General features: G+C 43.6%; 2 protein-coding genes across 10 annotated transcripts in view; one reads left to right on the top strand and one right to left on the bottom strand.

Moving 5' to 3' along the window:
* The window catches only part of KDELR1 (KDEL endoplasmic reticulum protein retention receptor 1), a 126891-nt gene that overhangs the window by 56464 nt on the left and 50555 nt on the right, over positions 1-19872 (bottom strand). The window lies entirely within an intron of this gene.
* GRIN2D (glutamate ionotropic receptor NMDA type subunit 2D) overlaps positions 1-19872 on the top strand; it is a 59147-nt gene that overhangs the window by 35001 nt on the left and 4274 nt on the right. For all 3 annotated transcript variants that reach the window (XM_083471754.1, XM_083471755.1, XM_083471753.1), the window contains exons 9-13: positions 702-827; positions 985-1214; positions 6561-6721; positions 10693-10880; positions 18000-18232. In XM_083471754.1, coding sequence (XP_083327880.1) covers positions 702-827; positions 985-1214; positions 6561-6721; positions 10693-10880; positions 18000-18232 — 938 coding nt within the window. The remainder of the gene's footprint in view (positions 1-701; positions 828-984; positions 1215-6560; positions 6722-10692; positions 10881-17999; positions 18233-19872) is intronic.

The following is a 19872-nucleotide window of genomic DNA, read 5'->3' as shown; positions in this document are numbered from 1 at the left end:
GGTGGGATATAGATAAAATAGAAAAATGTTTAAAACAATTGTTAAAATGGACATACAAAATAATGGCCTTGGGCTGAAGGAAAATGATCTGAGAAAAGCCATAAGCGGAGAAAGAGAGAGAGAAAAGAAAACTTGCCCATTTGTGGGTATCAAGTGGGCAGCTGCCAATATGTCTCAATGGGAGTTACATAACTGCAGTTAACACAGTACTTAGGATCACAATGGAAGTACCAGCAGACAGGTTTTTCCAAATCCTGGGAAAAGACAATTTCATCCAAATTGACTCACATTAACAAATGTGCAGTTTTCAAGGAAGACATTTTGATCTTTCAGATCAAAATAATAGCTTTATTTTTTTGCCATGGAGGGATTTGTGTGGCACCCTCCCAAAGCCACTATTCCCTCAAGGATGGTGATAATGGTAGATCCATTTTTTTTTCCTGCTTTGGGGTTCATCTGCATCATACTCTTAAAACAATTCTGACAGACTATCTCAGAGTCTCCACATGACCACAACTCACACAGCTCCTCAGGAAAAGCCAATTTAAAGAGGCGGCCTTAAATTATACCATTTTTAAAAGTGTTACTTGTGATTTAGGGTGCCTCTTTTATGCCAAAGGTTCAGAACCCCTGCTTTCACCCACTAGAGCCTAGCTGTCTCGGGCATACCACCACCGTGGTCCATGTTTCTCTTCCTGCAGAGCCCTACAGCCCTGCTGTCTGGGTGATGATGTTTGTCATGTGCCTGACCGTCGTTGCGGTGACCGTCTTCATCTTTGAATATTTCAGCCCAGTAGGCTATAATCGCAGCCTCAGCGCCAGTAAACGTGAGTGCACCAAGGATAAGGGAGGGGCATGTGTCTGAAACTGGGGTACCTATGGAGATAAGGAAGGGCGGCAAGCATGTGCAGCCTGTTGCGCTCCAGCCTCTATGGCAAAGTTCAAACTCTGATTCATATTCCCCCATCCCATCCTGCCTGGTAGGCACTGGAGGCTCCAAGTTCACCATTGGGAAATCCATCTGGCTGCTCTGGGCTTTGGTGTTCAACAACTCTGTGCCTGTGGAGAACCCCAGGGGCACCACCAGCAAGATCATGGTGCTGATCTGGGCCTTCTTCGCCGTCATCTTCCTTGCCAGCTACACCGCCAACCTGGCCGCCTTTATGATACAGGAGGAATATGTAGACACGGTGTCTGGGCTCAGCGACCAGAAGGTGAGAAGAAGGGAGGGCTCCCAGAGGGGGGGGGGGACAGAGGCATAGTACCCAATTTGTGGAATTCTCTTCCCAGGGAGGCTCGCCTGGCACCTTCATTACATATCTTTAGGTGCCAGGTGAAAACGTTTCTTTATAACCAGGCCTTGGGCTGATTAAACATTCTATAGCCTTTTAAATGTTGGAGGAGCGTTATTGGTCTGTTTTTGTTTTATTATGTATTTTGTGTTCTCATTTTGTATTTTTATGTTGTGAACTGCCCTGTGATCTTTGGATGAGGGGGTGTTATACAATTTTAATTAATGATAATGATAATAATAAGTTCCACTCCCTCCCTCCCTCCCATCATATCTATCCCTACCAGACAAAATTCCCCATTCATTCCTTTGCCACAGCTCTCGTTTTATTTCCCCTTTCATTTTCTTTTCCATCACCAAAAACAACATGCCAGGCACAATGTTTTCCTTCAGACCAGATTAAACATATCCCCATTTCCACTAATCTAAAAAAATTAAGTGACCACTGCTTCCCCAGTGTTTGACAAATGATGAAAGGGAAGCAAGGAAAACCATGAGATGTGTGTATAATCATGGCCACATGTTAAACCAAAACCAAACAACTCTAAAATCAAAAAGATGTGTACCTTTGCTACACTTTAACACAAAAGAGTAAAGTTGAGCCTCTGTTATTCACTGTACACATTTCCATCAAATCACTTTTAGAAGCCATGGTCCTACAGTGTCTGCTTGCAGTGCCTTAGATCTCAGCTGTCTTGACTTCATTTGCATAGTCTTGCAAGGGCACTCTTTTTTGACTGAGCAGCTCAGGTTTTGCAAGGTTTATTTTAAATTGCTTGGGGAGGAGCAACCTGGCTGTGACCACTGCAAACTCAGCAACTGGAAAGTTTTGCTTTCGGTGCCAATAGTGCTGTTGGGGAAATGTCAGTGAAGGTGAAACTGCCCAGAACAAAGGCAAAGCCAGAAGATCAGACAGGCAGGCAGGCAGGCAATTGCACATCTTTGTCTCCTACTCCAAAGTACCAGACCTGACACTGAAAAGCCTCTGAATCCTAGGGAGCTCTTAGTAAGGATCTGGCTGAAACCCACATACCAAGTCTGTGCATTCGTATTACAGTTCACATTATCTAGCATGAGCTCACCGCCACTAATCTACAGCTCTTCCTCTGGAAAAAGTGCTAGCAGAGCCCTGTAGATTACCCACCTGCAGAGCAGGAGAGCTATTCACGTTGATGCACTCATGGCACACTTATCATTTTTAGAAACTAACGGTGGCACTGAGAACAGATTCTAGCTCTTACCTTCAGTCCTAATTGCTGTTTAATTTTAAAATGTTACACTTGCTTGTGCTGATAGGCTTCTGGTAGGCAATGTTTACTTTCAGAAAAGCCACACATACCCACAATCAGGCCAGATCCATCACACTCCCCTTAAGACAACTGCAACAGGAAATATGTGGGTGTGCCTGTGCATGCATACATGCATGTGGTCAAGATTAAAGGGTGGCTGACCTAAGCAGTGGAACTCATACCCTTGGTAGCTCCACATAGCCCTCCACTGGGATACTCTGCTGGTGCCCAGCATGCATGGTGTGTATTTATAAACCAGAACGTGGCTGATTATCCCCTGACAATTAGCCCCTGACGAACAACCACAGCTGTGGGGAAGGAGGGGGCCACACAAACCGGACCAGCTGTGGCAAGGCAGCCTCACTCCAATTGAATCCCTTTCGTTAAGAACTAACGAGCTGGGATGTAATTAATGGGCGTAATTAACGTCCAACATGAAACACAATCGCAGATAAATATTAAACAGCTCAGATTAACCAACTCGTACTGAGTAGGGAGCAGTTTGAGGGAGAGGGTAAAAGAAGACAATCCAGGCAGAGGAAAAGAATAAGTATTTCTATAGTGGAATCATAGTAACATCTATTCCGAAGTCCACTGAATTCAATTGGACCTTACGCCCAGGTAGGGATGGGGGAGAAATTTGATTCAATTCACCTTTAAAGATGAACTTCACATTTTCTGAAACAGTATGTGAGCTGAAACACAGCTGTCCTTCGGACTTACCTACATTTTGCATTGTAGTTCTCCAGTAAGGTAATGTGTATAAACATATATATACAATGGTAACATTTGCATATAAATGTATCATAGTAGGGGAAACTGTTTTCCAAAATGTGTATATTAGGCAAAACTGCATATAAAAATGTGTATCAAAGGAGAAATTCACACAAAAATGGTGACAGATTTTCACTAGGTCTTTTTTAAAAAAACAAATTCAGCTGACATAACCCGAACATAAGATTGGAAAAGTGAGAAACTAAGAGAAACCAAAACTGATATATTTGCCACCCATCCCTAGTCTCAGGTTAAATAGCAATGCAGCCTTAGTCTTGTGAAATTCAAGAGAGGGAGCCATGTGATCAGGTTGCAACAAACACAACCAAAAGCCTTGTGACACCTTAAAAACTAACAGATTAATTGTGGCATCAACTTCTCTGGACAAAAACCCACTTAACACGGCGACCCCCTCTGGACTTTGCCATTAGAGAAGGCACTGCATTTAGCCATCAAAAGTGGAAAGCCTCATTCTGTGCATCTGACAAAGCAGGTTTGAGCCTATGAAAGCTTCCTGTACAATAAATGAACATGTCTTAAAATGCTACAAGACTCTCGTTTTGTTTCTAGCTGTAGAAATGTTTTCCCCTCCCCTCTCCATCCTGATGGTTTTCCCAGTATTCTCTTCTACCTCTATTTGCCTCTTTTCCATTAATTCTTTCCCCCATTGCTTTGTCATACACATTCCTCTGTCAAATTCCAGATAATCTCTACCAATCTCCCATCTTCTTTTCTCACTTTCCCCAGACGCTTTTGTCTGCCTAATGGCTTCTAAGCTTTAGACACCTAGAAGCCTCTTTCCATTATCCCCATTTGCAAGAAAACCATCGCTCCCCCTTTCTTCCTCCCCGCACCCATTGCTGGCACTCTGTATTTTGTCCCCAACCTGGGATGCATTTGATTTTTGCTGTTTCTTTGCTTCCCATTTCCATGTCGAAAGGCCCAGTTGCCCCAGGAATATCAAGGAGGGACTGAATTTGCTCAGAGAGCTCTTGTGTGAAGCCAATTTTGTGATGCTCAAAACAGACCAAAGATGTTTTTCTCCATCTACAGGCTTCTTGAAGCAGACTCTTGTAATAGAACAAGCAGGCTGCCTCTGCCCTTCATACTTCTAAATGTGTCCCCATCTATTTCAGTATCACTGATCTCTCGGTGCACCTCTCTGTCAACAATCCTGTCTGCCAACTACTGAATCCATCTATACCCAGAATTACCTGTTCATTGTGTCTTCTATTTATGAGTCCATTCCTGGCCTCTTTCCACCCCGCCCTGCTTGCCCCTTTCCATTTTTCTCCTCTGACTCCTTTCTGACTTTGGTTGCGGTAGTGTCACAAGCATCTCTTCACTAGGCGCCACAATGTAGTATCAGAAGAGCTACACTATTCCCTTTTTTCCATCACATCGTATGCACTTCTGAGCCCCCTCCCCACAAAAAAAAAATTAAAAAAAATTACCAGGAATTTTACTTGGTATAGGGAGCAGAGGCTATGTTTAATCTGCTCAACTCATGCAGAGTACTGCATATCCACTGCAGTCGCCCCCATCCTCTGTATTTCTCCCCTTACCATAACAGGCAAACAGGAATCAATGTGATTGTTGCTAAAATGCTGTTTGTAAGAGCATTTTAAAATGGAAAACATAGGGCTCGTCTATGCCTTTACTGATCATGAAGAAAGGCTCTCTGCAGCTTGACAATAAACAAACAAACAAGCGCATTAGTTGAAGAGGGTGTGCATAAGCATAGGAAATGTGCAAAGATGGGTCAAAAAAGGACAAAAAACAAAATCAACGCTGCCTGGGTACTGGTACAAACACACCCTCAAGGTGTTTCATCTTGCATGGCCTTCGAGTTCCACATCCCACTGTTCCTTTCTCACTCTGCTTCTCCCTTCGCTCTATGTCTTATTTCCCAAACTGCCTGTCTCACCCTCCTGTCCTTAGATAAATCTCTAAAAAGTTCGTTTTCTTTTCCTTGGCTTGGGCACTGGTCTCTTGGCTGGATTCTAGAGGACAAACTCAATAATCATACATGATGTTTCTTGCTCATATCTATTTAGTCTTCTCGTCCATCTCCAAATACTATTGTTTGTCTGCTTTCCTATCGTGTCACGGAACTGTTTGAGAAGGAGGAGGCTACAAGGCCCTTAGTCTCACCCCTGCCACCAGCTGGGACAGACCACCCGCCCACCCACCCACATCTTCCAATATCAGTGTCCATCTGACATTACAGGGGTGGAATTCCCTTCAAACTCTAAACATCATGAACGATTACACCCTGTGGAGTTGAAACTGACCCCCAAAGCCATTATTAAATGAAAAGCAGGTTCAGGAGAGGAGAAAATAAGAGTGGCAGGAGGATGGACAGGAGGAAAGGGTGTACATAATCCCCTCTCTGTCTGCCATTTTTCTGCTTCAAGTCTCGCACAAAAACACAAATTTTCCGTCTGCGGGAATCCAAAAGCATGTTGGAAACACAGAATCACAGAGCTGGATCTGCCCCTGCTGACACGCTGTTTCCTCTAGCGGCTTCTAAATCCCCCTCTCCCAAGCTGCTCTTCCTAAAAAAAATGTGTGACATGAAGGTCAACCCTGAGCATGAGCAAAACTTGTTCACTCAGGTTGTGGCAGTTCCTGATGCCCACAGAAAAATTTAGAACTTCCAGATATCAACCCTTCCTGACTATCCTCTTCCCCAATCCAGCCTGTTTTTCTAACTTACCTCAAAGGGCTATTGTGAGGCTAAAATGGGGAAGCAGAAACCATGTGCCTCACCCTTAGCTCCAAAGAGGATGGGGATAAAAATGGAAGCTCATAAATAAATCTGTTGGCTCATTTATTCATCCTCAAATAAACATGGTATTTACCTACCCATCCATCACTATATGCATCTCTCCATTTCTTATCCATACCACTCTGCTTGTCTGTCTCATCCATCACACACAACAGGGTGCTTCTCCATATCCAGAAATCATAATGCTTGGAAAGGTGAACTCTGCTCTAATTGATGCCAGCCAAATTTCCGTTTTATTTCTTAGCCAACTGAGCACAACAATACACTACTCCAAAAGTAGCACCAGCAAATTTAAGAATCTCCCTCCTCCTGTCCTTGCTCAGTTTTCACATCTGGGAGGAGAGCAGGGAAGGGGTCGGGCAAGATCCGCAGAAGCACTCTTCACACTCCAATTTCCCTTTACCTCCCTCTACAGTTCCAGAAACCACAGCATCACTACCCACCTTTGAGATTTGGCACTGTTCCCAACGGGAGCACCGAGAAAAACATTCGGAACAACTATGGGGAGATGCACGAATATATGGGGAAGTACAACCAGCGCAGCGTGGAGGATGCACTCCAGAACCTGCAGACAGGGTAGGTGAGGGGAAATGGAAGAGGCAGTGGTGGCAGCAGGAAGGACAACTCCAAGACCCTTAGTTCTCAGCATATATTTTCATCCTAAGCCTTTCTGCTCCCTGGGGCACATGGCCTGCAGCAGGCCCCTACAGTGGGACCACATGTGCCCTATGTTTCTCTCCACATAACCCATTTTTTACACAACAGATGTGCAAATGCTTCTCATTTATGTCACACACTCTCGTCGTCATTCCATGAGGCCACACTCCTGTTGTAGAGAAGCCACCATTTGCCCACACTTGGGGTAAATATTCAGTGAAGTAAATGCAGTTTTCCCCCTCTGCAACATCCTCTCCCTCCAGCGGCAGTACATTAATTGCTGTGGCAATTGCTATGTGGAATGTGACTGTGTGAGTGACACAGGCTGCTGCTGGATGTTGCTTGTGACATGGCCAGCTTTAATGCCCATGCTGTTTTGTGATCCTTTAACAAGTTTATAATTATAATTAGTCAATTTTCATTAGGCTGTCATCTGATTAAAGAAATCTTAGCCAATTTAATAATAATATGAGTTTGGGTCAATTAATCAGTGAGTTAATTAAATCTGCAGAAATGTGCATATGAGCAAAAATTACTCTCTTTTTTTTAAAGCATACTTTGTTTTTAGATGATGCACTGCAGACATTAGAAGAGGCCTCCCCACTTCTCTCTCATATAGGAGTGAAGGCCTGTGCAAAAGCTGTGCTTGCCATGTGCTGTTAATGCAAGTAATTGCATTAAAAACATTTTTTTAAAAAGAAACCGTTGCCTTGCTCATTGGGGACTCCTTTTTAGTTGAATGAATCTAACCAATTAATTAAGGCTGCAAGCCTATGCCTGCTTACCTGGAAGTAAGCTTCGCGTAAGATCTGATTATAGAAACTGCAGTCCTAAAAAAAACCAAAAAACACCTTTAAAGGCTGTGCACTCCTTCTGTGTATAACTCTGGTGAGCAAGTGCTTGTCTAGCCTTGGTAGCTGCACACACCAGCAAGAGTGCCTCCCCACTGTTCCCCACAACAACACTTCTGTGAACTTCTATGAACTCCTGCTGGCTCATTTCATAAATAAACCAAATAAGACAAGTCCACAGTGAGGCATTCAAGTGCAGGATTGAGCTGCGCCATCATGCTGTTAACTAGACTTCCATGTGGGGTTTTTGTATGTGGATTTTGGATTTGTGAGCATTTGTGACTTAAACGCTAATTTTTTGCTGCTGTAGGAGTGCATTGTAGCTCTGCCTGTTTGAGCGCCCTTTCAGGGTGGTTCCCACTGCTGTTGGAACTGCTGCCAATCCTACTAACATTTTTTTAAAAGCCAACTGGCAAAGTTATGGGTGCGTGATTCACCATTTAAACACCCACATACTCTGCTAATTAACCCAAATTAACAACCACCTCCCAATTCTACAGTCACAATCATTTATATATGGATTAGAATTCCTACTCTGTACATATATGTACTTAAGACAGGCACCTCCAACTTTGGGCCACCAAAATTTATGTGACTTCAGTTCCCTTCACTCCTGACCAATTTGTCAAGCTGGCTGCAGGTGTTGGGGTTGTACTGTAGTGATGGGCTGGATGGGGGCTAATAAACTGAGTCTGAGTCCTGGCAAGATTGAGGTTTGTAGGTTTGGGAAGTCAGTAAGTTGCCAGACCTGGATGGGGCTGCTCTCTCCTTGAAGGAGCAGGTGCAAAGTCTGAGGATTTTCCCAGATCCAACTCTACCACTGGAGGTGTCCTCAGTGGCTAGGAAGCTTGGCTGAGAAGACAGATACAGTTGTTCCTGGATCAGGATAGCAGTTATCCATGCATTGCTAACCTCACAGTTGGATCACTGCAACACACTGTTTGTAGAACTACCTTGGCAGTTGATCTGGAGGCTGCGGCTAATGCAGAATGCAGGGGTCGGCTTGCAAACTAGCACCCGCAACTTGATTTCTGGATTTGCACTGGCAAATCCCTCCCTGCATATTGCCTGCATTGATGTGGTGACCTGTGGATGTGGGTCTCTGATGTGGAGGAGGTCTGTTCCTCCGGAGGTGCAGGCTTGGAAAGTACAGATTCCTGCCTTGGGTTCCAGAATGCCTGATTTGCTGGGCTCAGGCTTGCATAGGATACCAGGGCCTGTGATCTTCCTTGTAGCTGCTGTACTGATAGTGGCCTGCCTTGTCTAAATTGGAGCTGCTCTGGCCAGGAGTTCTGGCACTGGGCCATTTCAACGGTGCTGAAGATTCTAAAAGAATGACTTTGCCACTATTGCAGAATTCAACGATTCGGTTCTTGCTGCTTTCCCCTATGCTGTCCCTGTCTGGTGCTTTGTGTGTTTGCTGCTTGTTAAGTTCTTCCTTCTCTTTTTAATCAGTGGCCTGCATCTACTCTTCAGGGTTTGTTTGTTCTTGTTGTTTAAAGTTCAGAGTTTTTTTGTTTTTAAATACCACCATGTACATTCATGCCCACCAAAACTTTGCCAGTATGTGTGAATGGTTGAATGGGGATGGGCACAAGGGGACAGGACGGAGACACCTACTAATCCGATCCTATGTGAATTTAAAGTTATGGGCCCTGTGTAGGGTCAGTCTGTTTTTAGGACTGTGAAACAGAGGGCATTAGAAAGCAAAAGACTGAGAAGAAAGCTTGGAACCAAGATATCTAGATAGAGGTGGCTGAAGAGGTGAGCCTGTCTATAATAAAAAATAAATAAAGCGGGGAGGAAGCGAAGATAAAATAGAGTGGGACAGTGGCTGACGTGCAGTTCTAACAGTAAAGGGCACCTTTTCCTTATGGGCCTATTAAAAGTATCTCCTATGCTATATAACTATGGCTGAAAACTTTAACAGCTTTAATGGGAAGATTAATCAGGCTCATAATAAAATCCCTGCACCCCAGTTAATTGGTCAGGCTAAGCATACGGAAAGGCTCAGTCATGTTTAAAGGCACGCTGCCGGGCAATCATCTAGTTTCTAGTTCCTACCTGTGACATATTTGATGACAACGAAGAATAAACGTAAAGATGTTCTATCTTTCTAGTTTATTACCCAAAGGTGGCCACCTTTTGGCTCTCAGGAGTCATATACTTTCATGTAATGCTAAGAACCAGTTTTTATTTAATTGATTTTTATACTGCTCTCCCTCTCACATTCAACTGAAGGCCACAGTGCTCTGTTGAATTAATTCTTAAAATATTTTAAAAAGCCTGACCCTTCCACAATATTGATGGGCCTTCAATGTGTTTATTTTTTGATGCTGTTTTGACTCTGGTGTGTTACTATAACAGGAAATATTCACATATGGGATAAGAAACAAGTGAGCCTCTCTGTCTAACAATGAATATTACTATTTGTTTAATAGGGATGCGGGCGGCACTGTGGTCTAAACCACTGAGCCTCTTGGGCTTGCCGATCGGAAGGTTGGCGGTTCGAATCTGTGTGACAGAGTGAGCTCCAGTTGCTTTGTCCCAGCTCCTGCCAACCTAGCAGTTCGAAAGCATACCAGTGCAAGTAGATAAATAGGTACCGCTGTGGCAGGAAGGTAAACAGCGTTTCCGTGTGCCCTGGCTCCCATCATGGTGTCCCGTTGCACCAGAAGCGGTTTAGTCATGCTGGCCACATGACCCGGAAAGCTGTCTGTGGACAAATACCAGCTCCTTCAGTCTAAAAGCGAGATGAGCACCACAACCCCATAGTCACCTTTGACTGGACTTAACCGTCCAGGGGTCCTTTACCTTTACTTTACTATTTGTTTGTTAAATGGTAAGCTGTCTCACACTGAAAGAAAGCTGTCCCCTTCCCTCAAAAATATGCTTTCCCTTTAATTGCAATATGAATGTCTGTAGTTCTAATCAATAGGTCTGTGCAAAGGTGGACAAATAATAAATGGAGGCATTTTTAATGCGCTAAATGCTGCATCCACCTGTCCTTCTCTGCCTGCCTTTCTTATCTGACTGCAGGAAGCTGGATGCCTTCATCTACGATGCAGCCGTCCTCAACTACATGGCCCGAAAGGAAGAAGGCTGTAAACTTGTCACCATAGGGAGTGGGAAAGTCTTTGCCACCACAGGCTACGGCATTGCGCTGCAGAAAGGTTCCAAGTGGAAACGGCCCATTGACCTGGCCCTGCTCCAGTTTCTGAGTGATGGTAAGGCTTAGCTACATGCCAGGTTCTAGGGAGAGCACTGGGAAGTTGAGAGATGCCCAGGTTTTTGGGATGAGAACAAACTTAAGTGTGAGTAACTGGGAGGTGGGGGGGAATATTTTCTCCAACATCTGTGTGAGTGGTATTGTTCTCTCTCTGTCTCTGTCTCTGTCTCTGTCTCTGCCCCACCTGCTCTTCCACTAGGCAATGATTGCTGGGTGTGTATGCGTAAGATACTTTGGAGCAGGGGTGTCTGAAATAAAGGATATTTATTACTTGCTGTGGACACTCCTGAATAATTTGCACTGGAAAGAAATCTATGTATAATCCTACTTCCTGCTGCGGGGCAAGACCACCCCATTCTATCCATACACTATGAAAAAGCATGAAGTTGAAATATGGGGCAACTGGTGCTCCTTCTTCAGATACTCAGCCCCCACCCCACCTCCGCACCCATTTCTAGTAAGCTCAGAGCCCAGAAAAGTACCAAACTGCCAATCCCACTCCTTATGGATGGGTCATGTTCTTCATAGTGATTGGTGAACAGGACTTTGCCTCACATGTTTGCTGGGGCAGAAGGCTTAGTCAGGTAAAGGAATGCTGGTCTGCCAAGATGAAACATTCATTACCCTTTGCTATAAAATGGGTTATCTGGATTCTGAAGTTCAGTTAAAACAGATTAGTTTCCTTTAACACACTTTTACTATGTATTTGGTTGAATTTATTGTTGTGTGCTCCTTGAATTTTGAGAAGTCATGGGGCAGTGCTATATGGGATAGTTTCCTTTGAGTGAAAGAGTTTTGTATGGTAAACCGCCCTGTGATCCTCAGATGAAGGAGGTATATGGTGTCATTGTAATAAAAAATGTTAGCATAATGGAAGCAAATAGGCACCCCTACAGCACAGAACAAATCCACTAATCCCATATCAGATGTTCAGAGAGAGAGACACCCTGCCTTCCAAGCTGTTTCACCTTCAGCTAACTCACAGCTCCTTATCTGTCTGTCCCATTAAAAAAATGAAAATGCTTTCTTGCTGTCTCCCTTCCTCCCACACCCCAATTCTGATGGGTGTTGCATTTACAAGCTAGAATGAGATTTGATATCATTAAGGGCAATTAAAGCCCATTTGTCAAGTCCCTGATCAACGGTTGATTTGTCAGGCAAAACCAATGTGACAGGCCCATTCATGTTAATCAAGTGAGCAAAACTCATATTACCAGCAGGAGTGTGGATTTCTCCAATTCTTTTAGCGTATGTTTATCCATGGAGATGGGGAGGGGTTTCTAACTCAAATGTAGAAGTTTGCTGAGAGGACTTATGGGCCCTGGAACTGACATGGCTCCCTCATATACACTAATGCCCCCACACCAGCCTGCACACCCTCCCCCATTCCAATGCTCCAGATAGCTGTCACAATGGACTTCCCTGACTATCTCCTAGCAGACCTGCAGACTGATCAAAGTGAACATGCAACCAGATCATGGTATTTTATTTTGGATTAATTAATCCAGGCTGAAAGGGAGTAGGAATCCCAAGAGAGGTGTGGAGCCCACTCAGTTCACGCAAGGAGGTCTGGAAGCCAGGACTCCTGCGTCTCCTGGGAGAGCAAGCAATTCCTAGTGGGCTAGACTCAGAGCAAAGGCGATGGGAGACAGACATCCTGCTTTCTATTTCTAGCTCCAGGGATAATGAACAGACACAGCTCTGGTGTGTTTGATCTGAGCAGAGGAACCTGGATTCCGTCTCTGCTGCTGCTAATGGGCTCAGTCTGAGGCTCTAATTGCTGTTAGCCAACAATCTTGCTTCTCCTAATAGGCCTGACTGACTCTGGGGATATCCTAGAGAACAGCACACGGGGCTTTCCCCGCCCCACCAGGACATATAAGCAGATGTTAGGGACGGGGCTGTGTTTCAACTGGGCCACCCAGTGTCCATGACACTTAAATCATTTTGCCTTCCCTGCATCTATTAGGCTGAATGAAAAAGCTACATGGTTTACTCTCCAGCTCTCTCTGCTGCGATTAACAACATTCAGAAGTGAAGCATTCCAGACAGAGAGGCGTTCTTTGCTTCACTTGTGAAAAATGCCCTGTGAGGATCATGATGTGTAAGAATTGTGTGTGGGAGAGAGGCCGACAGATGGTTGCTTTGTAGAGTTTGGATGCGTTACAATGAATGTCCAAAATGTGGTGAATGTCAACTATTCACATGTAAATACTGACAACTTCAGATGAATTTTATGAATGCCACAAACAGACAGACATACTCCCATTTTGGGGACAGATTTATTGCATAATGATAATCACTATTTGACTGTTGGCATTCGCCAGGGTATCTCCACCTTAATTAAGCATTCACAACATTCACCTGGGATTGCCAACATTCACAAGTGACAAAATTCCAGATATACATATTAGAACTTCTATTTGCTTGCAATTACTCTATATTCCAAGCATCTGTGCACAAGAATAAAGCATGCAAACTAAAAAAATGCATGTATAATAATCAATGTTTAAAACTTACTTTAATTGCAGAATTTTCACTTTAGGTTCACAGAATATCCATAATTTTGTTGGTATATAATTCCACCAGTATGAGGGTATATAATATATACAGCGGAGATTTCATTTGTTTGGAATCCTTCAGTGTATTGATGTATAACTTCATATGTTGAATATGTACATGCTGAAGGGTGATGGGTATTTATTATTTATTTATAGTTATTTTTAAAAAATATTTAAATAATATTCTCTCACAATACATCAGGGCAGCGTACCACAACAATTAGACATTTAAAAGCAACGCAGAGTAATCATCAATGTGACTGGCTACTCAAGAGACCTTTTAAACAACTGCTAAGGCTTGTCAGCATAAAAGTCTTAAAGAGACACCTGAAAGTCAAAGTTGCCTGCCAAATCTCTATTGGAAGAGCATATCATGATCTTGCATGGATGTATGCATTTAAAGGAGCCTGTTGCTTGGGTATGAAGGAACACACATGTACACCACTGTAAGCTTCCAATTGCTTATTAGGGGAGAGGGAGGCAAGGAACCGTTGCCCAGCAACCCACCCATCTGTCATATCATACAACTGAAACCTGTACTACCTTTTATACCACACACACACACAATTTTAGTCTGCAGCATTAATCAGTCCTGAAAGACTACCACTGCATAGCTCCATCCTTGCAATCACTCAAGTAGATCAGGATTCATAGGATCAAAGAATTGTAGAGTTGGAAGGGACCCAAACACCATCAAGTCCAACCCCCTGAAATGCAGGAATCTCAGCTACATCATATATGGCAGACAGCCAACCAACTTCTGCTTAAAAACCTCCACGGAAGGAGAGTCCACCACCTCTTGGAGTTTGTTCCACTGTTAACAGCTCTTACTGTCAGAAAATTATTCCTAAAGTTTCATCTGAATCTCCTTTCTTGCAACTTGAATCCATTGGTTCAGGTCCTAGTTTCCAGAGCAATAGAAAACAAGCTTGCTCCATGTGACAGCCCTTTAGATATTTGAAGGTGGCTATTATATCTCCTCTCAGTATCTTTTCCTGGCTAAATATACCCAACTCCCTCAAACATTCCTCATAAGGCTTGGTTTCCAGACCCTTGATCATCTTGGTCGCCCTGCTCTGCAATAGTATTAACCTTTTTTTGCTGCTTCATCACACTGTGAACTCATGTTAAACTTGTGATCTACTAAGACTCCTAGATCATTTTCACATCTACTACAGGCAAGCCAAGTGTCTCCCATCTTATATTTGTGCATATTGGTTCTTCCTGCCTAAGTGCAGAACCTGACATTTGTCCCTACTGAAGTTCATTTTGTTAGTTTTGGCCCAGCTCTCCAATCTGTTAAGGTCATCTTAAATCCCAATTCTGTCTTCAGTGGCATCTGCAAATTTGATAAATATCCCCTCAATGTCTTCATCCAAGTTATTTATAAAGATGTTGAACAACAATGGGCCCGGGGCAGAACCCTACAGCACCCCACTTGTCCCCCCCTTTTTTGCAGGATGACTAGGAACCATTAGTGAGCATTCTTTGAGTAGGGAAATGAGCTACAAACCCACCTAACAGTTATCTCACCCAGTCTAAATTTTACTGGCTTCTCTGCAAGAATATCATGGGGGAATTTGTCAAAAGCTTTACTGAAATCAGGATAGACTATATCCACAGCAGTTCCTGATCCACTAAGCTTGTGACTCTATCAAAGAAAGAAAGAAAGAAATGAGATTCGTCTGGAACGGCTTGTTTTTGAGAAACCCATGTTAGGTCTTAGTAATCACAGTCACCTTTTCTAAGTGCTCACAGACAGACTGTTTAATTATCTGTTCTAGGACACTGGTAACAATGTCAAGCTCACCAGTCAGTAGTTACCCAGATCTTCTTTACTCCCCCTTTTGAAGACAGGGACATCATTTTGCCTGCCTCCAGTCTCCAGGGACATCACTTGTTCTCCAAGAATTCTCAAAATTATAGACAGAGGCTCTGAGATTACATCTGCAAGCTCCTTTAATACTCTTGGGTGCAGCTCATCAGGCCCTGGAGATTTGAACTCATCGATGTAGCTAGGTGTTCCTTTACCACCTCTTTTCCATCTTGGGCTTTAGCTCCTTCCTTGCATCATTTATTCTGTTATCACCAGGTTGGGCACTGCTTTCCTTTGAGGTAAAGACAAAAGGCAAAGTAGGTGTTGAGCAGTTCTGCCTTCTCTCTGTCACCCAACAGCATTTCTCCATTCTCTTCACACAAGAGACCTACTACTTGCTTGGTCTTCCTCCTGCTTCAAACATAGCCGAAGAAACCTTTTTTATTAATTTTAATCTCTCTTGCAAGCCTGAGTTCATTCTGAGCTTTGCCCACCTAACCTCCCTGCAACTGTTGGCTACTCATATATGTTCTTCCTTTGTGATTTCTCCTTTCTTCAATTTCTTATTCATGCCCTTCTTAAATCTCAGTTCACCTGTAAGCTCCTTATGCAGCCACACTGGTTTTTTAGGTGTCTCCTACTTTTCTTTCTTGTTGGAATTTTCTGCCTTTCTGCCTTCACCTTTAAGAAACTCCCATTCCTCTTGGACTCCCTTCTCTTTGGGTATTTCTGATCATGGTGAAGTTCCTTAAGCTTTTTGAAATCAGTCTTCTTAAAGTCCGGAGTGCATGTTCAACTACCCTCAGCTTTCCCTTGCTTGTATACAATGAAACCCAATAGTACATTATCACTTTCTCCCAAGGTTCCCGGTACTTTCACTTTGTTGACCAGCTTCTCCCTGTTGGTGAGGACCAGGTCCAATAAAGATGACTCCTCTGTTGCTTCTTCCACTTCTGGGAAATGACATTGTCAGTGAGGCAATTGAGGAAGTTGTTGGAGCTTTCATTCTTGGCAGAGTTTGTTGAAACTCAAACTCTGCCAAGAATGAAAGGTCCAATTATTTCTTCAATTGCCTCACTGACAATGTATCTGAGTAACTGAACTCTTCTATGACTACTATAGCTCTTCTTTATGAATGTTTGGGAATCTGCTGTAGAAAGGCATCAGCTGAGTCCTCCATTTGGCTTGGAGGTCTATAGCAGACACCCACAATAAGGTCACTCTTGTTTCCCTCTCCTACAATTTTTATCCATATACTCTCAATCTGTCTTCCATGCTCCAAGTTATGGATCTCTTCACAAATGTACACGTCCTTTACATATAATCCTACTCCTCCCCTCTGTTTGATCTACTCCTTTTGAACAGGTTGCACCTCTCAAGTTCCAGTCATGAGTCTCATCCACCAGGCTCAAGTAATGCCTACTTAGGTCATATTTGTACTGAGAGCTCAAATTCTTTTTGCTTGTTTCCCATACTCTGTGCATTTGTGTAGAAACAACTGAAACCATGAGTCATTCGTCCACACACTGCTGCCTCTGTCCTCCTCCGTGGAGAATCGCCTGCCACCACCACACATCTCATCCTTCTCTGGGGAGCAGAAGGAATCGTTCCATACACTGTACTTTCCACTGCTACCTTGATGTATTCTAAGGTCTGCAGCTGCTGTTCTTGCTACGCTGGCTGAGAACTGGTGTCCAAAGTGAGGGCATGGAGTCAGTTTTACAGCTCCAGAGACACAGCATGGCTCCTAACACGGCTCCTGCTTTTTGTGTCATGTTCCTCCAGGAGTTCGTCTCCTGCACTGCACAATCTTCTACCTCCCTAGGGACATCCCACCTGCCTCTCTGTTCCAGGACAGTCCACTCTCTAGCAAGAATTTCCTCATCTGCTCAGTAGCTCAAAGTGTGGATAGGTGGGCCTCAAGTTGCTGTACCTTCTCTTCTAGCTTGGATTTGCTGTAGGTGTAGTAGGTCACTGATACAGCTCCCTTGTCATCCATGTCTCTTGGTCCATGAGACAACACTCCAGGCTTCCCCCTCAAACTCCGCCACTAAACACCCTTGCAAATGCCCCAGTTTACAAGTCCTAGTCACAAGAGCTTGACCTGCTAGATTTCTTCCTGTAGTGCTTGTATTAAAAGTGCAGCAGCCCTGCCTTCCTTCACCAGCATGGAGGTGTAAAAATAGGCAGATACAAATAAGTCCAAGCTGGCAAATTGGCTTAATGTTGGCCAGTGCTTTTTTCCTAGAAAAACAGGAGCTGGTACTCACCATGAAATTGTTACAGTAAGTGTCACACTTTTAAACCAAAAGAGAGAGGTGCCAGTACTCACCATGAAGCTGTTACAGTAAAATGTTGAAGGTTACCCACCTATACATGCCTGGAAAGACAGGACGAGAACAACCTCTCACAACTCTAAGCATGAAAGGATAATTAAATAGTGTCAATGGGTAAGTACTTTGTGATACCTGACCTTTAAGTATGTACCTAAGCTCAGAATGGTTCTGCTCCCTTGTCTCCTGTCTCCACAAGCTCCCACACTCAGATTCTATACTGTCACTAGATAAACACAGCTTATTTCATTTGAGACCTCAGAACAAAATCCCTATTCCCTACCATTGAGCAAAAGGGCTCCTGCATTTTCTGGGACTGATGCCTAATGGACCATACCAAGGGAAGGTTGTGAAAAGGCACATTTCTTGTGTTCCATCTCTTCTTCCCATCCCCTCCTCTGTTTCAGATGAGATTGAACTGCTAGAGCGCCTGTGGCTATCAGGGATCTGCCACAATGACAAAATTGAGGTGATGAGTAGCAAGTTGGACATAGACAACATGGCGGGTGTCTTCTACATGCTCCTGGTGGCCATGGGACTAAGTCTGCTGGTCTTTGCCTGGGAACACCTAATCTACTGGAAACTGCGTCACTGTATGAGACATACAGGGCGGCTGGACTTCCTGCTCGCCTTCAGCAGGGTGAGGTTGCAAGATCAGCAAGGGACAGTTGGGTGCCCATTGATCCTCTCACCCACTAAGCTATTTTCACATCCATTACTGTCAATTTCTTTGTCCAGAGAGTAAGCTCTTCCCTCCCTCCACATCACTCTCCTTTCACCCAGGACTGTGAATAATCTTTGATCACACGACACCTGTATGCAGAAATCAGCATCCTTAGAATCTCACCATTCTTTTTCCCCTCAGAAAGCAGCAACCATTTCCAGCCTTTATGGCTGTGAAGGTAAGCATGGAAGTGTATGTGCAGACAATGACTTATACAGTCTCAAAAGCAAAAGGTGGGGTCTCTGCAAGTTTTCTAGTGGTCTAAAGATGGGGCTATAGAGCCTGCATCTTTCTTTGCCATTCTGCTGTGACTAAATTATACAAAAGAAGTCAGTACTGTATATGCAGGTTTTCATAGTACAAATCACAGACTTTGGGTTACCTTAGCACAGAAAATAATGTATACACCCGTCTACATTTTCCCCTTTCCCTAGCTATTAATTTATGGTTGTGTACATACAGGTGGTGACCATTCTGTGTGGTGGTTCCATTCCCAGCCCCCATGTGCATCAGCACAGCGTTCATCAGCATGCCCGGCCCTTTATGCCCCTGGTCTTCCCTCTTCTGGATCCAAAAGGACCCATGTGTCAGCGATCGCATGTCAATTGGATGAGCCTAAAGTGGTTACCACCTGTACATGCCTAGCCTGAATAGTAGGGGTCACTGTGGGACTGATATGAGGAAAACCAGTTCTGCCTGTCTGCAGCAGAAGCTGGATGCACAGAGCTAATTAGCTGGAACAATTTTTCAACTTTTAAAAAATTGTGTTGACGGTCTTTTAAAATTAAGGTGAAAAATTAATGTTCAGGTGAATGAATCTATTTGCTGCACTTCAAAAAATTAAAAGGGAGGTTGGCACCGTACCTGAGCAATCAAGTAGAACAGTACCAGAGAGACTAGCATATTTGCATTTTATTTGCTGGTTACTACATCCATCAAACAAAATGCGATATCTACCGGTAGCTCACTTGCAGAAGAAAAAAATGCAGGAAGTCCTATTTCAACATTATGTCCGACTCCATTGCTTTCTCTATATCCCTCTCATTTCTATGCTGGATTCTCAGTGACTAACTCCTAAAGATGGGTGTTGAGGTTTGAGCCATACTACTTTATTTTAAAGCCCTGCTTTCTGCCACCAGATTGGCTGTGGTTACTAGGTAAGGAAAGAGGAGCATACTCATCATATCTTGTTATGTCTATACTACAAATTTAAACTGGTGTCAAGCCTTTTAAATGATTCTGGCTTACAGAGGGAAACCTGGGGCACGGTATTTCTATGATATGGCTGGGAAGACTAACAAAGACTTGCTGGCACACTACAGGCCACATTCCACAAGGAGGAGGGGAAGCCTGGTAGTTAGAGATTTCAAAACAGATTAAATTTGTAGTGTAGTGATGATGTTAACAGGCCATTCCCCTGGCTTTCAAAACAGATTCTCATTGCTAAAGCACAAATTGAGTTCTTTATAGTTCTCATTTGCATATGTTGATCACTTTAAATGCAGATTAAAAATTGCTGCCGCCTAGCACTGAGGCTAAGTTTGTTTTGCTTTTAA

This window comes from Podarcis liolepis (genome assembly GCF_965112155.1).
Source record: "Podarcis liolepis genome assembly, chromosome: 13".
Taxonomy (NCBI): Eukaryota; Metazoa; Chordata; class Lepidosauria; order Squamata; family Lacertidae; genus Podarcis; species Podarcis liolepis.
This window is presented reverse-complemented; position numbering and strand designations above follow the sequence as displayed.